Genomic DNA, 27,760 nt, shown 5'->3' with positions numbered 1-27,760 from the left:
TATGACAAAACATGAACATTTATTATAAGATTATACAAATTATGAATTTTTATTTGGTCTAAAAGAAAAATAAATAAAATGGCTCTTATAGGCATAGTTTTAGCAACTCATCACTGATAAGGAACAAAGAAACAGTAACAAGGCTGACTGTATTTCTATTCTTCACTATTCTAAACATACTCAGAAACTACACCAAACCCCTTTACCCTATAAATACATGAGGCGACGAACAGGAAAACTGTGACAAGACAAACAGTCTTTTATAGCAAACATATTTGCCCACCTACCCTTCTCCTCAGGGCTCCAAAAAGAAATGTGCATCATTAAGCGTGTACTCATCCTAGACCCATATTAGTTTGTTCTTTTCATGTCTGTGTGTGTGTTGTGAGAGTTGCTAAACCAAAGGTAATTTCTCTGTAAATCCTAAAATCTCATGTATCTGCTCACCTTGACTGTTTGTCAAAGTGCCATGGCCAGCAAGCTGTTTCTTTTTATCGACTAACACACACACACACACCTGCATCATCATCGGCCACAAATGGCTCCTCTCTCTCTCTCTCTATTACTCACTCACTTGCCAGCTCTAAATATGCTTACTCATTCTACTGTGCAGTACCTCTTTCTCTCTCTCGCTCTCTCTCTGCTCCTGTCTGTGTGCCCTTGCACCATCCTACACACACAAGATATAAAAACTCAAATTCCGCCACTCCCACACACTCACATTCACAGTCCCAGAGATAGTCACATTCACTCACAGTCATTCAGTGCCAGAAATACTCACTCACACTCATTCATTTGTTCACCCCCACTGTCAAAAAAACACAGATGCTGAGTGAAGTTGTGCTGTTCACTGGGTCACCAAAGTCTCTCCAACATTTATGATAAATTTGTCCTTCAACCACCCACAATCCTCTTCTTTCCACTCTCTCTCCCATATTAACTCTATTTCTATTCCATTCTCTCACTCTGTTTCTCTCTGCCATTCACTCTTTCTTACTGTCCCCCTTTCATTCTCTTCCTCCCTCCCTCCCTCCCTCCTTCAAGCCAGCCCATCCATCTTTCATCCCTTCTTCAATGGTGTCCATCCAGTACGCTGCTCAGCACCAGAGGGACCTCCTTGTCCCCGGTCCCAAACAGCGGCATCACCCTCTCAGTGAAGCGCGGCGCGGTGAACGAGTACAGCTCGCTGCCGGACTTGGCGTTGTAGAAGATGACGTGGCCCTCCTCGCAGTCCAGGAAGACCCCGATGCGGCGCAGGCGCCCCGTCACCTTCACCTTGCCCAGCGGCGGCGGGGTCAGAGGGCGCAGGTGCGCGCCGCCCCACCAGAGGGCGTAGTAGCCGGCCGAGGGGCCCATGTCGAACAGGCCCTTCCTGTGGGCAGACTCCAGGGCCACACCCAGCTTCCAGTCCTTATTCTCACCCACGGTCACCTGGAGGTGGAACAGGGAGGAAGGGTTGTCAGGACGACTGCAGGAAAGAATAACCCCCCACCCCATAATAACATAAAACGCAAATAGATTGCAATAGAAACTCAGAGCATATATCTGGGCAGTGACACATATGTAAACAATAAACAAACAAATAAATAAATAAATGGTCCTACCAGACATGGGATCAATTTATTAGACCTCAGTCCAGAAAACATCCATAGACCCGATTAACTAGAGCCATATAAAGGTAGAGTTGCGACAACTTCATTGACGCTAATGTTCCATTTTTTTCCAACAATGGCAGCTAATGGAAGCCTCAAATAGTTCCCGGAAGTTAACAATTAATAATAGCAGCAGTGCAGTTACAGCAGTATAGACTGTTTGTAGCCAACATTTCCGACTCAGATTTACATTCCTTTGCCTCATCCGAATAATAATAATAATAATAAGTAATAGTAGTAAAGTAATAGTAGGCTATCAATAGCCTAATTATAATAATAAACGATTTATGTATCGACTATGACTTTTCTGCTGCTCAGTCTTTATCAGTTCCTCATCAAATAAATTAAAAGAGGCTAAAAGCCCAATAAATGTGCCACACGTAATAGCCGAATATAAGATACCCCTTGCCTAACCCATTTCAATTAGGCATCACTACACCACCACGAACAAGCTGTCATTAAGTTTTTGCGTTTAGCAGGCCTACAACTTTTATGACATGACGTTTGGGCATTTGGGCATTTAGCTTCACCATCACGTCAAGTTGTAACGTATGCGCAATGCTCAAACTGTGTATTTAATCGTTTGATATGTGGATAACTTTCAGTGGACTAAACAAAAGGTAAAGATTTTGCTATCACAAGGCTAGCTGGTTCGTTATATGGCGAAGCATATAGCCAACTTTGTTTGCAGCAGTGAAGCTGAGTTTGTTGTTAACATTGTTGGTAACTGTCAGGGAATTTAACCCCAACATATAGATACAAGAACCACAACACGTAGTAGGCTATGGCTTTGCCCACAAACTCTGGTACCAAGAGGAGAGCCTGCTAATGTAAGGAAGAATTCCTCACACCATCAGTCTCTGACTCTGCAGCCCAAAAGCTGTGTCTTTTATTGTACAGATGCACACAGAAAATAGGAAGCAAGACATAGTGACTTCATTGTGACATACTCTTATCTCACCCACACACACACACAGACAGGGTGCAGTTCCTGTCTGTCTGGGTGCACACTTAACTTGTACTCTCTGTTCTTAGAACTCAGACAACATTTAACCTGAACTCTCTGTTCTTAGAACTCAGCACAACATTTAACTTGAACTCTCTGTTCGTAGAACTCAACACAACAATATTTCTGCTTACACAAATGGTTATACAATGATAATAATAATTTCCTTACAGTAACGTAAACATTTATTCAGTTAGGAGCAGTGGCCTACTGTTTTTTTTTTTATGTTGCATTCATTTTCATTGGCAAAAGCTATATATGCATGAGAACCTATATAGATTTAAGGGAGCTGCAGCTGTTAGCATCAGCACGGTCATATTAACACAGCAGGCACAAGCCCAGTGAAGGATCGCGTAAACCCTGCTCTTTTTATGACCATCTCGCACACCTGGATGAGGTTTTTAAGAGGATGGAAGGAGCTGGACTGAGGCTAAATGCAAGGAAGTGCCACCTGGCCCGGGATCATGTTGTGTTCCTGGGCCATGTGATCTCACATGAAGGGCTACGACCTGACCCACGCAACATCAAAAAGGTACAGTCATGGCCTGTCCCACGGTCAGCAACAGAGGTATGTGCATTCCTCAGACTAAGCTCATATTACAGAAGGTTCATTCAGGGTTTTGCACAACAAGCTGCCCCACTTAACCATTTGATGGGTAAAGACGTGCCTTTTCAGTGGACGTCAGAGTGCCAGGCCTCATTTGACTTTTTGAGTGATGCCCTTTGTTCAGAATGTTGTGATGGCTCATCCAGACTTCACATTATATACAGATGCATCCCAGGTTGCATGGGCGCTGTGTTGGCTCAGAAGGCAGATGGCGTTGAGAGAGTGGTGGGCTTTGCTAGTCACTGGCGTTGAGAGAGTGGTGGGCTTTGATAGTCAGATGGCGTTGAGAGAGTGGTGGCTTTGCTAGTCCCTCCCTCACAGCAGCAGAGCGGAAATGGTCTACGTTTGATAGGGACATGTGGGCCATTGTGTGGGCTGTGCGTCACTTCAGACATTCAGTCTGTCTAGTCCTCATGTCTTTCTTCTATGTTATTCTGTCCTTATTAGTCTGTCTTGTCATCAATGTTTCTGTGTAACTTGTGTATCTGTTGCCCCAGGGCTCCCTTGTAAAAGAGATTTGAATATCTCAATGGGACATCACCTGGTAGAATAAATAAATAAATAAATAAATAAATAAATAAATAAATAAATAAATAAATAAATAAATAAATAAATAAATAAATAAATAAATAAAATAAAATAAAAAGAAAAAAATTACCTGGGGCTCCAGGCGTTTACTATAGTCACTGACCATAGGCCCCTGCTTGGACTACGACATCTCTCCCTGGCTAATGACAGGACAGGACGGCGCACCAGGTGGGCTCTGGAGCTTGACCCTTATGACTGGGTCATAGTTCATAAGGAGGGCTCTGGAGCTCGACCCTTATGACTGGGTCATAGTTCATAAGGAGGGCTCACGACATGCGAACCCTTATGACTGGGTCATAGTTCATAAGGAGGGCTCTGGAGCTTGACCCTTATGACTGGGTCATAGTTCATAAGGAGGGCTCACGACATGCGAACCCTTATGACTGGGTCATAGTTCATAAGGAGGGCTCACGACATGCGAATGCGGACGCTCTGTCTCGCCGGCGGCCTTCGGATGATGACTGTGATACTGCCAGCCAGGCCCCTCCCATGAACGTTCATGCAGCAACACAAACAGACGTTGGCAGCGATTTTCCTGTTGCGTGTATAGTGGACACCCCACCTCAGGTTCCTTATGGGGTGGGTGCTATTGCGTTTTCTAAAGAATCTCCCGTCTTGGTTTTGTACAGAAATTAATATTAAGTGACACATACGTAAAAGGGAGAAAAAAAGGTCACCTTCCGATATTTAGCAGGCTACGGTCTGGAATTTAATTTAATATTGTTGTAATAGTAGGATAACTACACAGTTTACACAATAATTACACTGTGTTATAAATATTGTTTCAATTGTATCAATGCATTTATTGTCTGTCAATTACCCAAAATTGTGGCTCTGTCTCTCATTGAACAGTAGCTTATTTAATGCATTCTAATCATGATTCTAATCCATTGTCAATCACTTCCGGGAACTTTTTGAAGTTTACATGAACCACATGACCTTAACGAATTTTGAACACCCATTGTCGCAACTCTACCTTGATATGGCTCTGACTAATACTATTCAGCTAAATCATTTTACATTTTACTTTACACTTTCTGAAAACATCAGAAAGTGGTTTGATGTGTGTTGTAATGACGTAAAAAAATGTTAACGTCATTACAACAAACATTTAAAAAATGAATAAAAATCCTTCTGACCTCCCAGTAGTGCCTTCCCGACTCGAAGCCCTCCTTGGCGAGCACGCAGGACCAGACGTCGAAGCGCTGGGTGCTGTTTCGGTAGAACTGCAGCTTTTCGCCGCGCTTTACCTGCTTACGATCTTCGGACAGGATCAGGAAAGGGTACGCGGTCACCGGGTTCAGAGTCACGTCCTCTGGAGGCAGGCAGGGACAGCAGCCAGGGTTACACACACACACACACACACACACACACACAATCTCACTCACACATCATGAAGTTAAAGCTAACGGCTAAAGCTAAAGGTAGTAAGGCTAGGCTGTGGGTAAAAGAAAATACATTTTGAGGTTCTACTAAAAGATCCATTCTTCCAGAAAGAATAGTCAGGTAGAGAAAAGAAGTTAAACTCGATAACGTTAATAAAAATGAAAAAAACAATGTCAATAAAAAGGCTCTATAGACAATATAGACTCGAGACTGGTGTAGGATCCAGAGGAATCTACTCTACTCTGCTATCACAAGAAAGGTTCCTCATTGGTCAGAAAAGTTGTGGTCTCAAACTTACTCCTCAATTGATCAGAAAAGTTGTGGTCTCAAACTTACTCCTCATTGGTCAGAAGTGTTGTGGTCTCAAACTTACCCATATATCCTTTCACCTTCTTGTGTGCTGATGGAGAACAGAAAACCAAATAGATGTAAACATGTGGACATTCATTTGAGAATTGATCTAGTTCACAATTATAAGTGTGTTTCACCATTACTTCCTTTTATCATTATCAAACCATACACAACATGTTTAAGGCAAACATTTATTAGTGCCATATCTTTGCATGATAGTTAATTAAGTTCATTAGGACCTATTCAAGGAATAGATTCACATTTGACATTTCTATCACATGATGCGTGATGATCAAACAACCAAGCCTACCTGAGCCAGGCTTTATTCTGCGTATGTCTGGAAAGAAATATTGAGACACACTTTAGAAGATATACTGTACAGGGAAGCACGCCCAGATTAGTAGTGTGTGTGTGTGTGTGTGTGTGGGGGGGGGGGGGTATTACCTTTCAGTGACCAGTCTCTCCTTCCCATTGACCCCGTTGATCTGATGCTGATCATGCTCTCACTCTCTTGCAGCGTTGGAACTGCAAACACACACACACACACACACACACACACACACAGTTCAATAATGGATATGAAAATACAGCATCACAGTCGCATGGGCCTGGAGCCATTATCCTGCCTCTTTCAGCCTGTTCATTCAAATTGCACCGATCGGTCAAGAATGTTTCACAGGTACGGCTGTGGGGTGTGAGAGCAACACTGCAACGCATCCGGCCCAGAGCTGCGTGATCTCAGTGTCCTCACCTGACCAGCTGAAATCGGCATTTCTCACCTGACCAGCTGAAATCGGCATTTCTCACCTGACCAGCTGAAATCAGCATTTCTCACCTGACCAGCTGAAATCAGCATTTCTCACCTGACCAGCTGAAATCAGCATCTCTCACCTGACCAGCTGAAATCAAGTCAGACGGAGAGGGCAGATGAAGGTGGAATTCATACAGAGACAGACAGACAGAGAGAGAGACATTACGCTCACCTTATTATGTGGGTAGAGTGAAATGTGTGGGTGTGTGTGTGTGTGGGGGGGGGGGGCGGGGGGTTTGGGACGGTGTGTGTGTGTGTGTGTATTGGGCAAGAGGGTGGCAAACCACATTTCACAGTGACTCAGCAGCTACTCCCTCACACACACACACACACACCTGTTCACTTCCTCATCCCAAGCATAGGTGTTGATGCAAACCATAATTCCGCACTCTGTCTCTATTGCCTTTGGCTGGGTGATAATTGAGTAAATTGGCGTGATCTGAACCTGCCCAACGTGGTGCTTGGCATGTCATTAACACTCCACCAGCCAGAAGACAGCCCTTAGTTTGCAGTTTGTATAGAAAAGTAGAGTGAAACCAAGGCAGAGTGCAGTATCTGCCCTTACTGCCTTGATTTCAATTGCCATTACTGCATTCTGCCTTTGTTTCACTTGCCCTTACTCTAATAGGGTGTGTGTGTGTGTTTGTGTGTGTGTGAGTGTGTGTGCGCAGGGACAGACTGAGACTAAAAAAAGGCTCTGGACTTTCTTCTAAAAAGGCACACTACCATTCACACCTCACACACACATTAGGTGTCTATCATGATAGTCTCACAATATTAAATGCCAGTGAAAGTATCATATTCAAAATAGTCAGTCAGATTTTACAAAAAGTAATTAGGGCCCGAGCACCGAAGGGCGCAAGGCCCTATTGTTTTTGTAAGGATTATTATTATTATTATTATTATTGTTATTCCACTTTTTTGCTTTCCTGTTTTTGAGGTGGTTAACATGGTCGAAACCTATTGAAATTTGGCACACACGTCAGGTATCATGCATCGCAGTTAGGTACAAGAGCTTGACCCCGGGCGTGGCCCAGGGACTCGCTAGCGCCCCCTTAGGTGACTGATCCCGTGGTTGGCAAATATTTTGAGGTGGTTAACATAGTCGAAAACGCATGAAATTTAGCACACACATCAAGTGGTACAGTGAATAGACAGGGATAAAAGCTTGGCACCGGGCGTTGCCCAGGAACTCCATAGCGCCCCCTTACGTCACAGTGACTTGTGGTTGGCATATAGTTTTAGATACACACACCAAATTTGATGGGTGTGTGTAACTCCCAAAAACAATCAACTTTTGTATTAACATGCCATTAGCCACGCCCACAGGAAGTGAGGTAATTGAGATTTTGTGCGTTGTGGGCATGATCAATTTTAACATACTCCTCCTAGACGGTTGATCCGATTCATGTCAAAGTTGGTATACATGACGCTGAGATGTTCCTGATCATAAATTGTGAAGCCTTTTTTTGATATGTTGTAATTTGACGAAATGGCGAAATTATTAATTTTAATACCATTCCACATGAACAATAAATGTGTCATCATTCACCATGCATGGCTTGAAATGTTTTAAATTTCACAGGTCATTAAAGACCATGTTAATGATAATATTCACATGCCCATAATGCATGTTTGGCATAGCGCCACCACCTGGCAACAGAAAGAATGACAATTATACTGATTTCACATGATCAATTTGAACATACTCCTCCTAGACGGTTTGTCAGATTCATTTGAAATTTGGCAAACATTATGCCAAGATGTCGCTGATGTTAAATTGTGAAGGGATTTTTGAATGTTGTAATATATTTGATATGATTTTAATATCTCACCACATAAACAGGAAATGTGTCATAAATCACAGTGCATTGAATGAATGGTCTGAAACTTTTCAGGTTAATAGATATCATGATTATGATGATATCCAGACACCCAATGGGCCTGCCTGGCATAGCGCCACCACCTGGCCAAGCAAGATATGTGCCAGAAATGGAAAATGCCTTAAGTGATTGATCTGAAACTTTATAAAATATTGGATAGCATTATTGTGATGATATTCACAAGCGTAATTCACAGGCCTAGCATAGCGCCACCATCTGGCCAAGCAGGAAATGTGCCAGAAATGCTCAATGCTTTGAATAAATGGTCTGAAACTTCTCAGGTTAATAGATATTATGATTATGATGATATCCAGACACCCAATGGGCCTGTCTGCCATAGCGCCACCACCTGGTCAAGCAGGAAATGTGCCAGAAATGGACAATGCCTTAAGTGATTGATCTGAAAGTTTATTAAATATTGGATATCATTATTGTGATGATATTCACATGCGTAATTCACAGGCCTAGCATAGCGCCACCATCTGGCCAAACAGGAAATATGCCAGAAATGCTCTATGCTTTGAGTGAATGGTCTGAAACTTCTCAGGTTAATAGATATTATAATTATGATGATATCCAGACACCCTATGGGCCTGCCTGGCATAGCGCCACCACCTGGCCAAGCAGGAAAATGTGCCAGAAATTGGTAATGCCTTTATTGGTTGATCTGAAACTTTATAAAATATTGGATATCATTATTGTGATGATATTCACATGTGTAATTCACATGCCTAATATAGCGCCACCATCTGGCCAAAAAGTGTATCAAAAATGTTCTTTGCTTAAAATGAATAATCTGAAATTTCTCAGGTTAATATATATTATGATTATGATGACACACAATGGGCCTGCCTTGCATATTGCCCCACCTGGCCAAGCAAGTAAATGTGCCAGAAAATAACATGCAAAAACAAATAACACACATATCAAATATGTACATTTTACAAATGCACCACGTCGGTGCTTTGTTGGATTCTGAAATGTCATGGGTTGCGGCCCGCAGGTGCTCGGGCCCGCCATTGCCGCTTGCGGCTATATTTAACATATAGTTTCATAAATATAAGCAGCAGTGTGCAAAGGTGTCAAAGGTTAGGTTTTGGTGTGCAGCAATGCAATATTGCTTGACATGAAAGTCTACAAGAATACCCGATTGATTTTGTTCCATTTTAACATAAATGTTTATAAATTACAGAGTTGCCATTGTTAAGGCATCAAGCAGCATATCTTCACTAAAAATGTAGTAAGTACCTCCTCAATTAATATAAAAACTGAGTGATTATGTTCACTTGTTACTCTTACTGCAAAATGTTATTGTATGGCCACGTAAGTATAAGCAGTAATGCAAAGGCAAAGCGCAGTATAGCCTATAAAACTACCAAATTTTGCCTAATGTCAAAAAACTAAATGTTTAATATTCACCTCACTTTGATCTATCTAATTATACCCCTTGTTGAATATAATTTGATGCTTATACTTGGTGTAAGAAAAACACAAAAAGCTGTTTTTCTCAGCTTGGCATTTTTGCAGATACTGCTCTTTGGCTTTGTAGGGCAGCGAAGCCATGTGACAGCAGTGCAGCTGGATCTGGGCTGGCTCTGGCCCGGGTTTAGCCCACATGAGCCGGCCGGGTCTGGACACCACAGAGAGCAGCCGGTTCTGGACACCACAGAGAGCAGCCGGTTCTGGGCCAGATGGGGTCCGTGCGGGAGCCAACTTCGCTCCAGTTGTGTCTGCACTTGGGGCAGCCGTGGCCTACTGGTTAGCGCTTCGAACCCCGACCAGTAGGAGTGTAGCACCTAACCCCTCACTGCTCCCCGAGCGCCGCTGTTGTTGCAGGCAGCTCACTGCGCCGGGATTAGTGTGTGCTTCACCTCACTGTGTGTTCACTGTGTGCTGAGTGTGTTTCACTAATTCACGGATTGGGATAAATGCAGAGTCCAAATTTCCTTCATGGGATCAAAAGAGTATATATACACACTATACTATACTACTGCTACCTGCCACCTGTTCACTGCCACTGTTCACATCAACATGAGTCATTCCAGGGCCTCGGCGATTAAAAGCCTTTCAGCGAGGCAACATATTGCTCCATCTACAAAGGGGATATGTAATTGGAGTTTCATCCGTTTGTCTAAAATGGATAATGACCGTATTCACAGGCCATGTGGACTAAAATGGATAATGACCATATTCACAGGCCATGTGGACTGTGATGAAGGCACGCACTGGGTTAAAATAAAAACACAAACAGACACAAGTGTGTGCTGTGTGGTAATTATAGGCCTGTGTGTTTAACTATCTGGGAATTCTGACGCATCAGCTATTCCTGTTACCATGGCACCCCACCACCACCGCTGTCAGTCACCACAACAACGTCCAATGCCAATGATACAACATATGAACTAGCCTATAGACCAGGGGTAGGCAACCCTCGGCCCTTAAGTTCCTCTCTAGCGCCTCCCTGCCTTTCTATAAAAATGGAAGTTATAAAATATTTCTAGCAATTTCATATAGTTAAGCTTCAAGCTGGCCCAACACATTAACAGTTAGTGAAAGTATTATACTATACAATACAGCACATATGCAGAGTATGGCGAATATGGCCTTATGCTAATAAAGATAGAGATGTCTAAACTGATTTCTTTTAAATGTTTCTGACATCTTTGCGGCCCCAGACCAGGTTTGTGCACAATTTGAATTGGAATTCTGCTTCTTGTTTGCTACCTCAATTGAAATGCAAGTGAAATTCAAGAATTGAATTGGAATTTAAAGGTAAATTTTGCAGTATTGGCAATTTCCTTAATGTTTTCACGGTTTTTTGCTTCTTTTTCGCTGGCTCTGACATGACTAATGTCTAAGAAACTCCATCGCTACCTTTTTCTAGCCGGTGCCTGGCGTCTATGTGTATTTAAATGCAGTAAAGCAATTTGTTACACTCGTTATACTTCCTGACACTGAGGCCGTCAGCCCACAGTTGCAAGGGTGGTTTTTCCGCTCTCAGGCGCTAGGGGGAAGCGAGACGGGCACCATTCAACCTGAAAAGAGTCATATAACCATTCCAATGACTCTGAAGCTGGTAAATGAAGGTAAATGAAGCTAAAAAACTTGCATATTGGGCCCCAGCTGTGGCGCGACTGGCTGGGACACCTGCACCGTACGCTGGCGACCCGGGCTCGATTCCCGCCCCGGCTCTCTCTCCCACTCGCTTCCTGTCAGTCTCCACTATCCTATCTGAGTAAAGGCATAAAAAGCCCAAAAAATATACTTAAAAAAAAAAAAATAAATAAATAAATAAAAACGTGCATATTAAGCTTAAAAAAATAACTGCATAGTGTACCTTTAAGAGCCAGTTTCAATTTAATTCTGGAATTTTGCACAAGCCTGCCCCAGACAGATTTATTTTTACAAAAAATGGCCCTTTCAAGAGAAAAGGTTGCCGACCCCTGCTATAGACTACAGTGCTGGCCTTGAATAAATCCGGTTTGGTCAGGCTAAACAATATCTGATCCCTAGGATGGGCACTGGTCACCACAACAAGCATGAAGGCAACTCACCCGAGTGTCGGTAGCGCACCTCTCCCCCGCGGATATCCTCCAGCCTCTCGTGGACATCCCTGAGCGCGGTCTTGACGTCGTCCAGAGAGAAGCGCAGCTCCAGGTCCACCTCGGGTTCGTCCCGTCGCTGATTCAGCTCGGCGTCCAGGGGAGCGCTCACCTCCTCAAAGCTCTGCAGAGGCAGGCGCAACACACACGCGCGCACACACACACACACACAGACACACACAGACACACACAGGGTCTCAGCAACATGGTCTCAGGAATATGGTTCATTTTCTGCATATCTCTTTATCAGTCTGATCACCGAAAGTGCTTCATAAGCATGGTGTGTGTGTGTGTATGTGTGTGTGCCTGCAGGAAGCCGATGAGGTCATCAGAGGTGTGCGTGCATGTGCGTACGTGTGTGTGTGTCACTTGCAGGAAGCTGATGTGGTCATCAGAGGTGCGTGTGTGTGCGTACGTGTGTGCGTGCGTGCGTCACCTGCAGGAAGCCGATGTGGTCATCAGAGGTTGCCTGTTCCTCCAGTTTTGCCCTCACTTCCTGCATCCTGCTTAGCTCCGCCTCCTGCCGCGCCGCTATTTCATCTGCCCGACCAGTCACAGACATCTGCTTCTCCTGCATCCCGCCCACCAGCTCCCGGCGAATCCGGTCCACCGAGCGGATCACTTCCCCCAGCAGGTGTTCCAGCTGAGCCTGCTCCGCCCTGGCGTAGTTCTACAGGGGTCGAAGGTGTGAATAGCTTCAAGAACAAGATCGCAATCTGTATCGTCTACCAACACACCAAGACTTTCACACTGACACGCTTTTTTCAAGTCCAAAACTCGAGTATTGAAAAATAATTGATGCTAAAAACATGCGAGCTGGAAATTGATAGTGTAGCTGTTACGATGCTATGCTATGATACGTTACATTCTGACAACGTTACAGTATGACTATGTTAGCCTAGCTTAGCATAATTCACTGGACGTGGGTTGGACCAGTTAGCCTGGGCTATAGCTAAAAGGGAGCTATAAGCTAACTGGTCTAATCCACTTTCAGTGAATTATTTCCCAAAACGTTGCCACGTTCCTTTAACCAGCGTCCCTCCGGTCGGACATGATGCGCACCTTCACTGTGTGTATCCTCCCCCTCAAGTCCGCCAGGCTGAGACTCTTCCTCTCGATGCTGGTCTGAATGTCCAGTTCCGTCTTACTCAGCAGTTTCTGTGAGATGGTAGCGAAGAAGAACACAGAACATACACACAGACGATCAGTATGATTGTATAAGAGTAGTATCTCATAAGTATATATAAGCAATTTTGAACCAACTTGTTTGCATATCCAAACAGTTAAGTAAGCTATGCCAGTTTAAATCATATGAATCCTCTGACACAATAAGCAAGGTGCAAAGACAATAAGCAAGGTGGTTCAGTGAGCAGGCCTGTTGCGTAGACCTATATATACTGTTGAAGTACTGTAGGTCTACTCTTTTTTTTAGGTGGTCTGTGAGTTTTTGTATTATTATTGGTTAAGTGGTCCTTGGTCTGAAAAAGAAACCCTGATATAGAGGGCAGTGCGCTGAGCCATCTTCTCTCCTCCCTCTACACCCACAACTAGGCCTGTGCAATTAATCAAATTAATTGATTAATCGTGATTATGACTTCCAAAAATTATGAAAACAACATAATCGAAATATAATGATTATTTTGCTACATTCAGTTTCATAACAATGCTTGCCTTTTGTCTTGAGTTGTCGTGTGCATTATCTTTTTACATGTATTTTTACCTGTTGGATTATATTTAAAATTCAATTAAATAATTTTAAAGCAACACCAAAGAACTTTCCCTCTGTCGCACGCATGCTATTGGTTTATCCAGCACCGGCTTTACAAATAACAATGTCCACAGACAAGGTAGAATATGTTGCGTGATTTATGTATGATGTATTGAGACATCAAACGCAAGTCAAATTTGTAGTTTCTTATGTCTCATTCCATCGAACTACAGATCCGCTACCCGATCTGGCAAACTTACATAGTGCGGTTATAGCCGATAGAGGGCTGTAAAGCGAATGCAGAAGTGCCGTTCACCCTGTTACAAGTTGATGAACCACTGAAACGATTTTGGAAACATTATTTTAAGGTACAAAAAACTCTTTTGTGTTGGTTTAAAAATGTAAGTTTTGAAAAAGGATGATAGTTCCAAAATCACTGAGTAATCTTGTTTAATAACCGTGATCTCAATATTGAACAAAATAATCGTAATAATGATTATTACCATAATGGAGCAGCCCTACCCACGACTGCACACCAACCCACAGCATCGATACAGTCATCATGTTTACAGTTGGCATCACTGTGGTCGGACTAGGAAGAAGTGTTCAAACTGTCTACATACTGTAGCAACCCATCAACAACCTGCCACTCAACACCTCCAAAACAATGAGCTGTTCATCTGCTTCAGGATACGGAGAGAGGAACCTGCTCATCTGTACACTGGAGCAGGAGACACGGTGGAGAGTGTCTGGCTTCACATTTCTTGGCACACACACACATCTCCCAGGACTTCACATGAGCTGCCAACACCACCTCCCTAGTAAAGAAGGCACAGAAGTGGCTCTGCTTCTTAAGGACACTGCAGAGAGCCAACCTGTCCCAGCATCTGCTTGTGTCCTTCTAGTGCAGCTCTTTGGAGACCATCCTCATCCTAAGGCCTCTTGGTGTGGTATTCCAGCTGCTCTGAAGCCGAGAAGGTGGCTCTTCAAAGAGTCATCAAATCAGCACAGAGATCCACCAAAACTCAGCTGCCTTCACTAGCTGCCTTCACAGAACTAGGTGCCTACGTCGGGTCACAAACACATCTGACCCGCGCCACCATCTCTTCAATCAGATTCTCTCTGAAAGGTGATATAGGTCTATCAAGGTCCACACTTTTAATTTCTGTTTTCCTACAAATTGTTAATCTAGCATCTATAGTGCAGTGCTGTCAGGTGGATTGTGTTATAGGTTGTATTGTGTCATAAAAGTTGCTAATCTAGCATCTATGCAGCGCTGTCAGGTGGATTGTGTTATAGGTCGTACTGTGTCATAAAAGTTGTTCATCTAGCATCTATAGTGCTGTTTTCAACATAAAAGCCAATGGTGTTAACTCATTGCAGGCCTATTCTCAAGGGTGAGCAGAGACGTCACAACACAAGTGCTTTAATCCAGACACTATTCAACAACTGTGGGAGTTGACAAAGTGCGTCGTCATCAGGGAGTGTTTTCTCAATGACTCAAGAATTGTGAAAAGTTAGCGTGAGCAGACTGTAACCTTTCCTCCAAATAAATTGGTGTCTGAGAACCATCCAAACCTCCAGGAACTAAACATATTCACATTGCTGCGTTAAACATTGTGATTGACTAACACTGCTCCAGGGGAGGATGGGACGATGCAGATGATGAAATTGTTTAACATCTTGAGTTTAACATCTGAAATATGAACCGCACATTCCAAGAGGGTAAAATCCATTAGGGTAATCAAAAGCCCAACTATTTCCACAACACAACTTGGGTACATGGCAGAATTCATTCAATCACATGCCTCACATCCCAGATCACAGCCATCATCACAGGAATGTAGCTACTGTGGGTTTTTCAAAGCATTTAGTGAAGAGTTATTGTCTAATTTGAGTCTGCTCTTCCTTAAGAATAATCTGTAGTGTGCAACACCACTGTCTTTTATGATGAAAACAGCACAACAGATGTCAGAATAGCAACAAAATCACATAATCACACGCCTTATCACCTCCATCATCAACGCAGGAAACATGCAGACGGTGTAAACATGTGATAGGAACGCTCGGTCACTGATAAAGTCCAAACGAAACAGCTGATAACAGCTAGACTCTGCAGCACACATGGCCCTCGCCTCATCTGATGTGGAAGTCAAAGGATCCGGGCTAAAACTGGATCTGTTTCGCAACTGTCTGCTACCAGGGTAGTGTGCGCTAGCTATGTGGCGCTGGCGCGTGAGTATGGGAGTGTTTGTCATGAGAAGACTGCTCGTTGGGGAGGGACATTTTTATGTGAGTGTTTAAGCTAGCAGTCTCTCAGTGCTCAAATCCTTTCTAAAGCAGCAGGGCTGTTGTGAAAGATCCTAACAGTTCCAAGAAGTCTGTATTTTATGCCAATGCTCTCTATGACCATAGAGAGCATTGCCTCTACTCATAATCTCTGTCTATTCTAATTTCAAGGGGCTGTTTTTTAATATTTGTAATGGTTTGAGGGTCAAACTAACTTTTCAAAGAGAAGTTAGATGGATCCATTTTGATGAAATTGGGACACAAAACGTGTGAAACTGAGATCATTCTCCATCATTACAAAGCATTTTCCAAGCATGTTTGACCCCATGACTGACCCCAGGGAAGAAATATTGCTTGTAACAGATTAGACTATGAAGTTTTCAATATCTGTATAGTATGTAAACTGTGCCTATTCTTGTCCAAGACATTTCAGCTATTTCATTGGTTTACGCCCAAATTTAACTTTAGCCTTCCGTCAGACGGAATCTCTACCAGAGTGGAAAACTACATAGTCAGAATGATAAGGAAAGCCTGTGTGTGGGGAAATATTTACAGTATGCGAACGCCAAATTCCTCTGTTAACTGTGCAGTCATGCAACATACTCTACATACCAGCCTTACCGGAACCTTCTGTGCCGTGATACGTATGGTCACAGTCCACCTCAGTACAGTAGACACACACACACACACACCTCTTCCTTGTTCAAGGTGATCACAAAGACCAGCCTCTTTTGATCATCATCTCTACATGGTGCTGGGCTTTTCTCTCTCTCTCTCACACACACACATACACACACACCCTTACCTTGTTCTTGAATACAAAGAGGATCCTCTTATATCTCTCTATCTGACACACCCCAACTCATTTCATCATCTTTACATGGTGCTTAGCTTTCTACCACTCTCACACACCCTACATACCACTTCATGGTTCAGTGCTCTCATTCCATCTCCCAAACACACACACATACACACACACACACACACACACACACACACACACACACACACACACACACGCTATGTATAATCCTGGATTTATGTAAAAAAACGAATAAAATGCAAAAGTTTCTTTAAAATATACAATTAATTTACTGACCAGTGTTTTATTCCGTGGCATGGAAGGATTATGAGCCACTGGGCCCCTGGGCACAGACATGAAAAGGGGCGCCCTGCCCACCTCAAAAAGTCAGCAGTTCAGCAATTCTAAGGGGATCCGGGGGCATGCCCCCCCGGAATAATCATTTGAAAAATAACCTCTTAAATGATTACTTCTGGCGAGTTTTGTGGAAAGATTGAGACCATTGAAGGGCCCCATTCAGATATCAGGGGTGAATAACATAACCTGTGTTATTTGACTGAGGGGCCTTATTCAGATATCAGGATACCAGGCACTAGAGATACAGTTTATAGAGATACAAAATGGTATTATTGCGATATGATTAAAATGTGCTGACTTTTTTTCTAAACCTACCACTGTCTGACCAATATTAGACAGTAATTGGCCTGTCCTTCATGCCCAGTAGCAACAAAACTAAAGGTCAACAGAACAGCACTAGTGTCATAAAAGTGGTGTGGCTCCTTTAAAGGGACACCAGGCAAGCCCGATGCTTCTTCTCTACGAAACTCCCCCTTGCTCGGTCTGAAGCTCTTTTCCTTTTCTTTGCATCTTCTTTCAAGGGTTTTCGCTGCTTCTTCGCCGGCTCTGCCATTATGCACACTAGGGCTGTAACGATTTACGATTCGAAACCGAAATCGCGACATTCATATCCACGATACTGTGTCGCGGTGTGAAAAGGCAGAATCGCGACACACCCTTTCTAGTGTTTCACGCAGTGCTTTGCAGCTTATGCGGCCGCAAAAGCAACCCACAACTCCCGCTTTACTTATCGGTAGCCTACGTTGTCCAAAAACAAATAAATAAATAAATAATAATTTCATACCTCTCCTTGCTTTCATTGTAGACTATGTGTGCAACTTTACCAAACAGTATAGAAGTAAAGCCCCTCTCCTTGCCCCGATCTTGCGCTCCCTCCCTCTCACTCTCCTGCTCAATGAACACGCGCGACTTAAATAAAACATTCACAATCGTGAAAGCAAGGATCAGACGACTAGCTAAATTACTATTAAATCCGCTTAGCATCATTAGCATGCTGCACATATTTGTTTAAAACTCATGCATTGAAGTTGACTGATCATCTCAATACCAACGTTTCCCAAAAGGGCCTGTCCCAAGGAGAACAAGTATTACGTTGAAACTTAAACACACATGGGGAAACTGAACAGTCCAATCAGTAGACTATGATAGGCTAAGCTATATGCTACTTTGTTTACAATATTTCCAGGCTTCAACCAGACAGCTGAATTAAAGAGGTAGAGTTGTAATAAAAAAATAGTAGGCCTAGGCTATAGGCTAATCTGCATAAAGTGTGCTGTCATAAATATCAGTCATTCAGAAAAATATTTGTATATCAGGATATAAAATAATAGATATATTATATTGTAATCCTCTGGTGTTCTAAGGGAGGCTATTAAAATGTTATTTAATAAAATGTCTAGCCCCCCAACCCCCCCAAAAAAAAAGAAAAATCGAGATTCGTATCGAACCGTGGGTCAAAAATCGTGATACAAACCGAATCATGAGGTTGGTGTATCGTTACAGCCCTAATGCACACGTTAGCAACAATCGCTAGCGTCCCGTTAGCCTGTCTCTGTGCTGTGGATGCAGGATGTAAACTGATCCTGCTTCGGTCAGCGGGTACGATACACTGAACTTGCAAGCGGGATATTCTTCCTACAGGCAGTAGGGGCGGGCGAGAGAGTCTTCATTCGCCCTGTAACTCATCCTATCTTGTAGACTACTTTTCTGATTATTCTACATTCGACTGCTGCCATTAGAGCTGCAGCCAGCCAGAAGCAGATATTAAGTCAGGTACTGCTCAAGGTTTCTTCCTGGAATAGGAGTTTTTCCTTGCCACAGTTGCCATACTGTATGACGTGCTTGTAGGGGTTTAAGGGTTAACCGCTTAGAGTCCACATCACATATATATATATATATATATATACCAGATTGCCCATTCCTCCCACCGGCCCTGTACACACACAACCTCTGGCCCCAGCGCCTGCACGCACGCACGCGCACACACACACACACACACACACACACACACACACACACCAGCGCGTGCATGCACACACACACACACACACAGACCCCAGTGCGTGCATGCACACACACACACACACACACACACACACAGACCCCAGCGCGTGCATGCACACACACACACACACACACACACACCTGTTTGATGACCCTCTCGGTCTGCACGGACACGGTGTTGTGTGTGCGGTGCGTCTCCAGCACGCAGATGGAGCAGATGCAGGCCTGGTCAGTGCGGCAGTAGACGTCCAGCAGCCGGCCGTGCGTGGGGCACGTTCGGCCGCGCATGGCCTCGCCGGGGTCGCGCAGCTGGTGGCTGCGGTAGAACTGCGTCTCGTGGTGCGGCCGAACGTGCTCCTGGCAGTACGACGCCATGCAGGTCATGCAGGTGCTGACCGCCCGCTGCTTCCGGCCCGAGCACATGTCGCACAGGACCGCCTTCCCCTTCGCCACGTCCAGGTCCTCGTCCTCTGGGATCGTCTCGGCCCCGAAGGCGCCGGCTTTGCCGCGGGGTTTGGGCACGGGCATCGCCGCCGGGCTGGCCGGGCCAGTGGCCATGTCCTCGGCGTCGTACTGGGCCACCTTGTAGTGGTTGGTGATGGCGGCCAGCACGCGGTTGATGCTGAGCTTCGGCCGCTCGTCGAAGATGCGCTTGCAGAGCGGGCACGAGCACACCTCGATGGAGGCCCAGTAGCCGCCGATGCAGCCCTGGCAGAAGTTGTGCCCGCAGGGCGTGGTGACCGGGTCGCACAGCAGGTCCAGGCAGATAGAGCAGGTCACCTCGCCCTCCGTGAGGACGTCGGCCGACAGCGCCACCTGAGCCATCTTTAGCACCGCGGACAGTGTGGGAACAGCCTGGAACAGAAACACAAAGTAAACACGTTACACAAGGGAGGACAGACACGCAGTGACCAGTCTGCTGCATAGAAAAGAAAGGATTAGTAGGTCCCTAAAGCATACATACCAGTATGTATAAGTATGTATAGTATGAGTATACTCTTTTGATCCCGTGAGGGAAATTTGGTCTCTGCATTTAACCCAATCACAATCCGTGAATTAGTGAAACACACTCAGCACACAGTGAACACACAGTGAGGTGAAGCACACACTAATCCCGGCGCAGTGAGCTGCCTGCATCAACAGCGGCGCTCGGGGAGCAGTGAGGGTTAGGTGCCTTGCTCAAGGGCACTTCAGCCGTGCCTACTGGTCGGGGTTCGAACCAGCAACCCTCCGGTTACGAAGTGCTAACCAGTAGGCCACGGCTGCCCCCATACGCACGGCTGACCCCTGTATACAGGTTTTGAGCAACATGCCATCCAGGCAATGTCTTTTCCAGGGAAGTTGTGTATGTGTGTGTGTGTGAGTAGTTGTGACCTTAAGACTTATTATTGACCAGTAGCAGGGGTGTTGGACTGGGGGTAAAACCACTACTGATTATAGGGGCCCAAGGGGAGAGAGGGCCCTTGAAAAGTCTGGAATATATTTTATTTTACCTGGGAACATGGGGGCCCATCTGGACTGGCCCCTGACCAGTACTGTTACCCAGTATGGATTCTCTCTTGCACTGATGAGCCATTTTTGGTCAATCAGACTTAGAGCCATTGTTATTTTTTTATTTCTTTTTTTCCCCATGCGGTAAGGTTCAATGCCCCACCCCCTGTTCTTTTAAGAACCCTTTCAGGCTAAGCTAGGCTAGGCTAGGTTAGCCTTCATTGTCTCCCTTGGACATTATAGAGAGAGAGCACAGGTGTCCCAGGTGCTTAATTATTGTACAAATCCTAAAGACTGGAAAATGGCACATCTTGGAAACGAACTGGGCAAGAATGGCTGTGCTAATCTGGATATTCTTGATCCAGCTGGTGAGATCCTTAGGATTGTAAGCATATCTCTCTTAAACACTTCCAAAACTTCTGAGCACAGCTCAATTCTCTGCCTGTTCCTGAACACAACTACTGCAGTTGTTCAACATTGACAGACAGAAAAGATTCAGTGCTCTGGTGTTAAGAGGCAAAATTCATTATTAGCTCATAATCAAGTATCCTCATATTCACATTTGGATGTAATGATGACTTTTTAATGTCACATCTCCCTGCACTCCTTGGGTATTTAGCTCTGGAAATGCTTAATGATGATGTATTTCCTCCCGTTCTAAGCCGAGGCGATGCCGCAAAAACTGAGTTAATTAAACAGGATAATCAGGCCATCTGTCCATGTTCCTCTTCCCTATTTATACTAAGCCACAGCCAACACAACACTACTGTCTGAGCAGCACAACAGCACCAACTTGAATCGATGCTGATATAAGCCTGAAAGAATCCATAAGTCATGTTCACGTAGCCTAAAGAAACACACCCCAATAACAGGGAAATTATAATATATAATAATATATGCATAAATATTAAGAGAAAGCTATGTATATAAGGATAATATTATATTTATTTGATATGTGACACATTTAATTTGCTTGACTCGCTGATAGGGAAACCCTCCATGCTGCAAAGACTCCACATTCAGATGAAAGGCCCAACCTCCTCAAGAGAAGGACAAGGACCACTGGACCGAAGTGCATTCCAATTGCACACGTTCCTACTTAGAGGAATATGGGTAACTTCCAGATAAGGCCAAATGCAACATCAACACATTACTGTACACACACAGCACTGCAAGCACACAGGGCAAATCAAAGCCAACAGACAGAATGAAAAGCTTGCACATTAGCCCAACCCTGAGACAACCCTAAGACAACCCTGAGACAACCTGCTGAACAGCTCTGATCCATGAGACACATCCAGCACGAACACAGTACCACATCAGTGACGACTTAAACATGCATTTGATCATATATGCAGCCCAGTTTCTCATTTTGTTTGTTCCCATGAGTGTTTCGGAGCAGTGCTGCAACTACACAGGTGTGTCGAGATCAGAGAGCCACTTGCTCTCTCTTACCTGTGTAGATGAGGTTTTCTGCCAAGGGTTTCCAAGACCACTCACAATCTATCACCAAAAAATTAAACACTATCTGTGTACAGCACTTCCACAGAATTCAGACTCAAAAAGGAGGTGGCCTGAAGTGTGCTAGCATGCTAGTTTGAGTCCTTAGCTGAACTAGGCCCACATGGCTGGGCAGTGGCAGTTCCTGGGTTCCCCCCACCCACACGCCACTAGGCCATCACACCTGGGAACAATCACCAATCAGTGACCAAGGAACCAAAAGATCAAAGAAGGAAACACCCAGGAACCTGACTGATAGAAAATTCACCTGCGCACATCCAAGGAGATCTGTGCAACAAAACAACCTGCAGACATGTGAGAACTATGAATTCATTCTAAGAATGTACAGATGGGATTCTCTCTGTTGTAAAAATGTCACACTATTGCATCTATCAGTAAACCTTTTGGGACCCCCTACCAGACATAAAGCTCATTAGATAAACACACTGTGATAGTTGTATGCTACAACATGCTCAGACACAAAATAAATGTCATTCACCATGGCCATTTCTGTGCAGTGCAGGAGGAAGAAATCTTCCATGACGAAATACCAGTTTCACTTCAGTGGCAATTAAATAAATCTAGTCCATGCAAAGGCCAGGATTAAATAAATACCAAACAAACATGCCACTTAACAAGTAATAAATAAAACTGACTCTCAGAGCTACATCATGCCAAAGAGGATACCATTACTGCATGTCAAAACAGTAGCTCTGAATGAATCCGATTTTCAACCTGTGGTTTCAGGCATGTATAATCAAATGTCTCTTAGATGGGTCTGTAATTGACAAGGGCTTAGCCTACCCAAGTCAACTTTAAAACAAAAACAACATATTTAAGGCATGCCATTTGTTTTGATCTGTTCAAGCATGTTGTTGGTCCGGTCTGAACAAGTCAGGTCCAACCACATTCTGCCACACACGTGGAGTGTTGTCTGTTCTGTGAAGGTATGCATGCTTTCCTTTAAAAAAAAAAGGGAGTGCTTGTTGTTCAAAGAACTCAAGTACCAGTAAACACTATGCCCATATGGAAAATGACTCACTCAAGAAGCAAAAATAATCCCTAATCAGCTCTTCTCTCTCACCCCTATTCACAAACGATGACTCGCACAACGGCAGTCTTTCCTCACAAACTCTCCACTGATATTTGGGTCAAGGATTTTACGGTACACACTTTTATATGCTCCTCTGGAAATGGCCTATGGGCGAGCATTTGTGTATACCTCTGATGCTGTACGCCTCAACAGTCTGCAGATGCTCATGCCAAGTGAGCACAGTCAACATTTTCATGATGCATTATATCTGTCTATAATGTCTGTAATGGTCTGTGAATAATCCAACTAAAATGGTAGAAGAAAGTACAATGATCTGCTGATATCCTGGCTTTGTTGCTATACTTTTACAATGGGAGAATGCCTCTTCACCATTGCATTTTGTAAGCAATGCTTTGTGTTGTTCATTTGCTACTAACTACTTATTTGCTGCTTATTTTCTCGTGGGGTTTATCTTAGCCTTGTGACTCCGGTGTATGGCTTAGAAAGTATGATGGATGGGTTTGAGAGCGCCCACACAGGCACAGGTGGTGGATGTGCACATCACGAGAGAATGTCCACACATTAGGATTATTCTTTCAGGATTGCTTGATGCAATACCCTCAGCACTAACTCTGGGATGGATATTGGTCAGATCGGATGTAATGTCCATTGCACTCGGAGGCATTATGACTGTTTTGGCTCTGGGAACTTCTCTCTAGAAACAGCTGAGTGTACTGGTGTGCGCCGCTTGCCATCCTGTGGGATGTAACATACTGTACGCATAAAACTAGATCCCCTCCTCAGCAAAGCACTCATCTGCACACACTTGCTTGTCACATTCAAGACCAAAATGGATGACGGACACTAACTTAAATGGGAGATATGTTTTGGGAGCATACACACAGTATATTGGTTCTGTAATAAATGGCAATTGAGTATGTCGCTTGTCAGCTTGCATTCAGCATTTCTACACTGAAATCTACCATAAAGATCTTCTCTCTCCCCACCACTTCCTCAACACAGTGCACTGTGGCGGCTTTAAAACACAGGCAGCAGGCTTTTATGTGAGAGACATAATGGCCGCCATAAAAAAGGCCCATCACTCAGCAGAAGCTTGTGCCATCCATCCTGTGCGTCCCGTCCACTGAGACTGGTCCTGTGCAGCGGCCAAGACAGCTGCCCCAGGCTGGACCTCTGCAGCACAACAGCACAGAGCTCAGGAACTGATGGCTGCTCTCTTAAAACAAATGTGTTGTCCCTATCTGGACACAGAGATGTGTTGTGTGGACAAATGTGTTGTCCCTATCTGGACACAGAGATGTGTTGTGTGGACAAATGTGTTGTCCCTATCTGGACACAGAGATGTGTTGTGTGGACAAATGTGTTGTCCCTATCTGGACACAGAGATGTGTTGTGTGGACAAATGTGTTGTCCCTATCTGGACCCAGAGATGTGTTGTGTGGACAAATGTGTTGTCCCTATCTGGACCCAGAGATGTGTTGTGTGGACAAATGTGTTGTCCCTATCTGGACACAGAGATGTGTTGTGTGGACAAATGTGTTGTCCCTATCTGGACACAGAGATGTGTTGTTGTGTGTTGTTTTCAACACATTCGTTTTAAGAGTGGTTTGTGGTCGGATCAGGTTTCTTCAGCAGTTCATCATTGCTCCACTGAGAGTGTTTTAGGAGATGTAATAGGCATGATGTATCTGCACCACCATGACTGTACTTACACACGCACCTGAAACTGCAGACTTGGTCGAGCGAGGAAAGGGTTTGTATAGAGAGCCTGAAGATCCTATTTGTGAGTATGTTACGCCATGAAATGCAAAACTTCTTGAATTTCCCCTGGGGATCAATAAAGTTAACAATAAAGATCTATCTATCTATCTATCTATCTATCTATCTATCTAAAACATTAGCATTGTTGTCTACTACGCAGCACTGTGAACTTGTAAGCTTTTAGCAGCTGAATATCTCTCATCTTTGTCTACCTTCCAGCCTGTGTTAGTGATGTAAACCCACCATACAAAACACTGATTTGTTTCATATGCATTTGTCCAATCACGCTTCGCATGGACATTTCCATTTAAGCTGGTAAGCCTGCTTACACTGACTACAGTAGATCGATATATCTTCTTCGGTTTCCATGCTTTGATAAAATTCCTCAACTTCGATGACAAATAGCTCAACTCTCTTAACGTATCATAACGCCTTTCCCCCACATGCGGGGTTTGTGTGGAGAGTCAAACATGTCAAGTGAAGCAGCTTCTGGGGTAAATCTCCTTTCGTAATCCTCTGTCTGCGGAGCAACCCTGACTGCTCTGGTCTAGATAACAAAGAGACATTCCTCTGCTCTCTGCCTCTGCTAAGACACATTTTAAGGACAAACGAGATACATGTTTGTGTAAGGGAGCATTGCAAAATCATATCTAAGATGTGTGTGTGTGACACATTTTGTGTGTCACTGTTGTCTATTGCCTTCAGTCAATGTTGTTTGTCTTTTTGTGTATTGTAGGCCTATTTTTGGTTTGAAGAGATGACAATCTCAATGTTATTTTCTCCCTGGTTAAATAAAGGTTCAAATTATAATCCAAAAATCTTGTTTGACTGGAACAGATTACAGGCCATATGTATTGAGCCGTGGATCTGCCCCTGTTGCTCTTGGGTGCTCCTTGTTGGTGCCCCCCCCACCTTTCTTATGCAGCCCTTGCCACTTAATCTACTAAACCCCTCTTCTTCTGCACTTTTTACCCCCCCCCCCATAAATGCACCAATAGGCTGACACCAGACTAATTTCACTGCATTTCTTACTTCCAGTAACTATATGCATGTGACAATAAACTTCCTTGTGTCCTTGTATTGTGGCCCATGCGTGTGCCACACCCTTCATGGTTTTACGGATGTTGGTTTTCTTCCTTTTGTGTACACAATTGTTAAAGTAAAGTCAACCGGTGGACGGCAGAAATCCCTTTTCAATGCCCAGTAGGTCTGTCAAACACAAACTAGAATGGCCATCAACCCAGAGGTGTACCCCTTGATAACAGATTTTGTGACCTTATCCACAAAAAGTGAAAAAGACTCACTTTCCACATCCCTAAAGAGGTGCATAATTGCATAAATCCATTTGCTAAATATGTCTTTAGCATGTCATCATTGCTGTAATTCTCCTCAGCTCAGGCAGTGGCCCAGTGTTTTCCTCCTGGTGTTGCTGCTCTTGGGATGTTATGCTTGCAATGAGCACTACATGCAAAGTCCTTATCTGATTCGGCCATGTGCATATGGCAAAGTAATGTGCTAAAGTAATACACTCTACAACAAGACACACTTCACTTTCAATGTCCATATTGTAACCATGAAATATTCCAGTCTACTTGCTGTAAAATGTTTTACTCATTGAACATTTAGAAGAAATACTGTGGCTCGATCCTTCTGACTACAGAAGCCACCATTGGGCACAGACACACCATTGGGACATTTTGGCTCAAGGCTTTACCACTGAGCGCTTTAGTTGCACTCTGCATATAAAATGCACCATATAAATAAAAGGCTTTTTACTTTACTCAGTGACCTCTACAAGGTAGCAGGAACAAATGGTAGATCATTTACCACAGTTTAAATCACATACCACTAACTCTGCACTACTAAATGCATTAGTTTAGCACCATTTCTGTCAGGAGGGCTATCAGAAGTTGGTATGGGATTACAGAAATCTACGTCTGCCATCATGTTTAGCCAGAAAGTATTGAATATTCCTCTACTCCAGTGCCACATTATTCTGTATTATACATTATTTTCCAACAGAAAAAAAAAGCACAAACACACTCCATACCTCTTGATGTTGTGAGTCCTGCTCAGCTTCCAGTCCTTGGCTATAGTGCACTGTTCTCTGAAGAGCTGGTTCACCCTCTGTCTTTACTGTCTTTCTACCTCCTGAGTTGTTTTGCGCTCTCGATAGCTTAAAATACTGTTAAGTGAGCTATCCTGTTCCACTGGTTTGCATGCATGCAAATGCCACTGTGAGTGTGTGTGTGAGAGAGAGGGAGAGAGAGAGAGAACTGAGCTAGGGTGTGTGTGTGTGTGTGAGAGAGAGAACTGAGCTAGGGTGTGTGTGTGTGTGAGAGAGAGAGAGAGAGAGAGAGAACTGAGCTAGGGTGTGTGTGTGTGTGTGAGAGAGAGAGAACAGAGCTAGGGTGTGTGTGTGTGTGAGAGAGAGAGAGAACAGAGCTAGGGTGTGTGTGTGTGTGTGTGTGAGAGAGAGAGAACTGAGCTAGGGTGTGTGTGTGTGTGTGAGAGAGAGAGAGAGAGAGAACTGAGCTAGGGTGTGTGTGTGTGTGTGAGAGAGAGAGAACAGAGCTAGGGTGTGTGTGTGTGTGTGTGTGTGAGAGAGAGAGAACAGAGCTAGGGTGTGTGTGTGTGTGTGTGTGTGAGAGAGAGAGAACAGAGCTAGGGTGTGTGTGTGTGTGTGTGTGAGAGAGAGAGAGAACAGAGCTAGGGTGTGTGTGTGTGTGTGTGTGAGAGAGAGAGAACAGAGCTAGGGTGTGTGTGTGTGTGTGAGAGAGAGAGAGAGAGAGAACTGAGCTAGGGTGTGTGTGTGTGTGTGAGAGAGAGAGAACAGAGCTAGGGTGTGTGTGTGTGTGTGTGTGTGTGAGAGAGAGAACAGAGCTAGGGTGTGTGTGTGTGTGTGAGA

At 44.1% G+C, this 27,760-nt stretch overlaps 1 protein-coding gene across 1 annotated transcript; it reads right to left on the bottom strand.

Moving 5' to 3' along the window:
* On the bottom strand, window positions 1-27,506 carry btr30 (bloodthirsty-related gene family, member 30). Its single transcript, XM_076267142.1, has 10 exons — window positions 26,903-27,506; window positions 19,188-19,901; window positions 12,949-13,044; window positions 12,323-12,556; window positions 11,839-12,010; window positions 6,035-6,115; window positions 5,901-5,927; window positions 5,613-5,639; window positions 4,993-5,168; window positions 1-1,431 (listed from the first exon to the last, which is right to left on the bottom strand). Exons 2-10 carry the CDS (start codon window positions 19,869-19,871, stop codon window positions 1,072-1,074), a joined length of 1,857 nt encoding a protein of 618 aa, XP_076123257.1. The 5' UTR covers window positions 19,872-19,901; window positions 26,903-27,506; the 3' UTR covers window positions 1-1,071.
* Between the last annotated feature and the right edge of the window lie 254 nt (window positions 27,507-27,760).

This window comes from Alosa pseudoharengus, unplaced genomic scaffold, assembly GCF_046254945.1.
Source record: "Alosa pseudoharengus isolate Yale_2024_CS ecotype anadromous, Long Island Sound unplaced genomic scaffold, YU_APseudo_1.1 YU_APseudo_1.1_scf_4, whole genome shotgun sequence".
Taxonomy (NCBI): domain Eukaryota; kingdom Metazoa; phylum Chordata; class Actinopteri; order Clupeiformes; family Clupeidae; genus Alosa; species Alosa pseudoharengus.
Note: the sequence above shows the minus strand (reverse complement) of the source record. Positions and strands in the feature narration are given on the sequence as shown.

Excerpts from the sequence above, each read along its gene's own strand:
- btr30 (XM_076267142.1), bottom strand. The coding sequence starts at position 19,871 with ATGGCTCAGGTGGCGCTGTCGGCCGACGTCCTCACGGAGGGCGAGGTG. Across the intron at positions 5,928-6,034 it reads GAGAGACTGGTCACTGAAAG|ACATACGCAGAATAAAGCCT; the intron begins GTAATACCCCCC and ends ATTTCTTTCCAG. Across the intron at positions 5,640-5,900 it reads CAGAATAAAGCCTGGCTCAG|CACACAAGAAGGTGAAAGGA; the intron begins GTAGGCTTGGTT and ends GTTCTCCATCAG.